General features: G+C 48.8%; 1 protein-coding gene across 1 annotated transcript; it reads left to right on the top strand.

Moving 5' to 3' along the window:
• Nucleotides 1–584: 584 nt before the first annotated feature.
• LTR64_008832 (uncharacterized protein) lies at nucleotides 585–2256 on the top strand (the record flags this gene model as incomplete). The annotated part of the gene is made up of 3 exons (XM_064903120.1): nucleotides 585–1261; nucleotides 1319–1406; nucleotides 1453–2256. 3 exons carry the CDS (start codon nucleotides 585–587, stop codon nucleotides 2254–2256), a joined length of 1569 nt encoding a protein of 522 aa, XP_064750467.1.
• Nucleotides 2257–2616: the final 360 nt, after the last annotated feature.

Below are 2616 nucleotides of genomic sequence, written 5' to 3'. Positions count from 1 at the left end.
ATAGAGCCAGACAGTAGTGAACCTCGAGTCTTAAGCAGTGGTTAACCGGATAGTGAGCGTGTTTCGCAACTTACGTTTGCCATTTTCTTACTATACCAGGCGCTCGTTTTACACAATACGTCGAACGGATCGCAAGTCTCATCCGTAGACTGGCTCTATGCACCACCGACATGTCAGCGATACTCCACAGACGAGTGCTCAACAGTTCTGCTTTCACCTCCTTTCGCACGAGTGCAGCTCGGTTTTCCTAGGGTGCAGAATGAGGCTGTGGCATTCGCCTATGAGCGAGCGCCACACACGATGTTTCTAGGCGGAATTGGTTGCTGCTTGCTGTTCTCCGGCATTTCATGTCGTCACCAATGCAGACTTCGTACGACACAGCACATTGTTCGCATACTACCGTACGTTGTACATATCTTGGCAGGCAAGTCGTTGTTTGTTGGGAGAGCAAGAAGAGAAACGTTGTGCAAATCTTGTTTAGCTACAATGCTTCTGACGATCCCAGCTGGGGCTCTAAAGGCATCGTGGTCTCGTTGAATTGTTGAAAACGACAACCTTTCGGGTTATGTTGTTGAGTAGATAGAATGTCGAGCAATTCGACGTCGGACAACCGGAGCCACTTGGATGATCTGGTCGGAGTGCTCAAGCAGTTGTCCGAGCAGTCATGCATCCACGAGCTCCAACGTCTTCTCAAACGTGTGGAGACCTTGCGGACGAAAGTTAGTGAATACGAAGCCATAATTAAGTCACAAGAAACAACGATGATGGCGAAGTCGGACGAGGTGATTAGGCTGAAGAAAGAACATAAGGATAGGCAGGAAGAAATCATTGAATTTCATGCCAGCCTCCTCAGAAAGAAAGACGATGAAAAATCAGCGCTAAATCAAGCTTTCACCCGTCAGGAGGGCGAACTTAATGAAGCGAGGACATCCGTCCAGAATTTGCAACAGCACACCCAGACGCTTCAAGAACAAATTAAAGGTCAAGACGCTGAGGTGAAGAAAATCGAGTCCTCGTTGCGCCAGGCTCGTAGTGATATTGATCGATTGAACAGATCTCTTAAAGATCAGAAGGAGCAAGCAAAGTCGAAGGAACAGCAGTGGCAGGCTGAGAAAAAGGCGCATGGGCAGTTCAAGTCTCAGGCAGAGGCACTCAACATACGCATTGCTGACCTCGAAGCAGAACTGAAGGTGAGTAACCAGAAATTAGGGATGGTTGATGAGCTTGCACCACCACTGCTTGAGGATGATACGGTCGAAGTGTAAGTTATGGATCGAATAGACGTCGTCAACACGACCCTATCTCATGAGACAAACAGGTCCAGAAACTTCCAGAAGATATGGAAGCAATGCTTCCTCCTTAGTCAAGCCTGTTTCCAAGACGATAACCCTCCCGAGCAACTAAATGTACGTTAACGCACTAGTGAATCACGCATAAGCTGATGCCTTTTAGAGTTCTATTATGTGGCGAAACTTACGCGCCTCGAATGTGGTCACCTACGCGGTTCCCCTGGCCCCAACTAACAGTCCTCCTGCTAGAAGAATGCGATTCTCTACGACTTTAGCTGTTCTAACTAACTCCCTGATTCGCCGCCTTTTCACGTCGACATACATTCTCAGAAACACAGAAGAGATAGATAAGCTTACGTTGGAAGTGGCTGACAATGACCAGCGCAGAGAGGCTTTCTTGCGAAGGGTTCTGAATTCGGTATCCGAGGATGTCGAAGATCAGCTGTTGGAAGAAAGGGTTAACTTGGTAGAAGACGAAGTAGTGAGATGCATCGAACCATTGCTCAGTGCCGAGCAGAGTCGGAAGCTGAAGAACGATCTACCTGATGTGCTGAGGCTGGCCGCGAGTCTGTGGAAGTCCCTTCGAAAGCGACAAAGCTATTTCACAATCGAGCCACGACCTCCATCACAGACCACCACAGCATGGAAATCGCTGGTGTGGAATGAAGGCAAGAGGGGGTTTTCGGAGGAAGACATAAATGCTCCCACAGATGTCGTGTTCATACTGTTTCCGCGTGTCGTCGCCATTGGTCACGAGGGCGAACAAGAAGTGTTTCCTGGCGTTGTGTTGCTCAAATCCGAAACTGCTGCGGCACATGCTGAGCTCAGTGAGCTGCCGCCCGCAGATCCGACCCTGGTCCGAACTGGAACTCATCGGTCAGTGGGCGGAAGACGAGGCACAGTCGACCAAAAATCGCGGCTTGGCTCTTTTTTAGTTCAAAACGGATCTCAAAAGCCATCCGGTTAATGGCTTCCAGAAAACAGCCTTCACATACGACGACTGATCCCAAGGTCGACCCTCTCTCCAGGTAAATATAACAATATTTGGCACCACGATTCCAATTGTACATAAAGTTTGTCACTTCGCTCAGCTCTGTACTGCTTGTCAATGCAGCACGCGTCAATCTACACATATTACAGGCTGTCCTGTCGTGTTCATTGAAGGGTTCCTTGAAAGTTCGACAGGCTCGGTGCTCGCCTGAGATGACTTTTAGGAATGTCGTGGGAACTGATTTCGTCACTCGTCCGGTGGTGAGAGAGTATGGCATAGGCAGGCTTCTTACGAGTTGAGAAATCCTCCAGTGAACGATTACGTGTATTCATCAAG

The sequence above is a fragment of the Lithohypha guttulata genome (genome assembly GCF_036872675.1).
Source record: "Lithohypha guttulata strain CCFEE 5908 chromosome Unknown scaffold_39, whole genome shotgun sequence".
Taxonomy (NCBI): domain Eukaryota; kingdom Fungi; phylum Ascomycota; class Eurotiomycetes; order Chaetothyriales; family Trichomeriaceae; genus Lithohypha; species Lithohypha guttulata.
The sequence above is the reverse complement of the archived record's forward strand: the minus strand, read 5'-3'. Positions and strand labels throughout refer to the sequence as shown.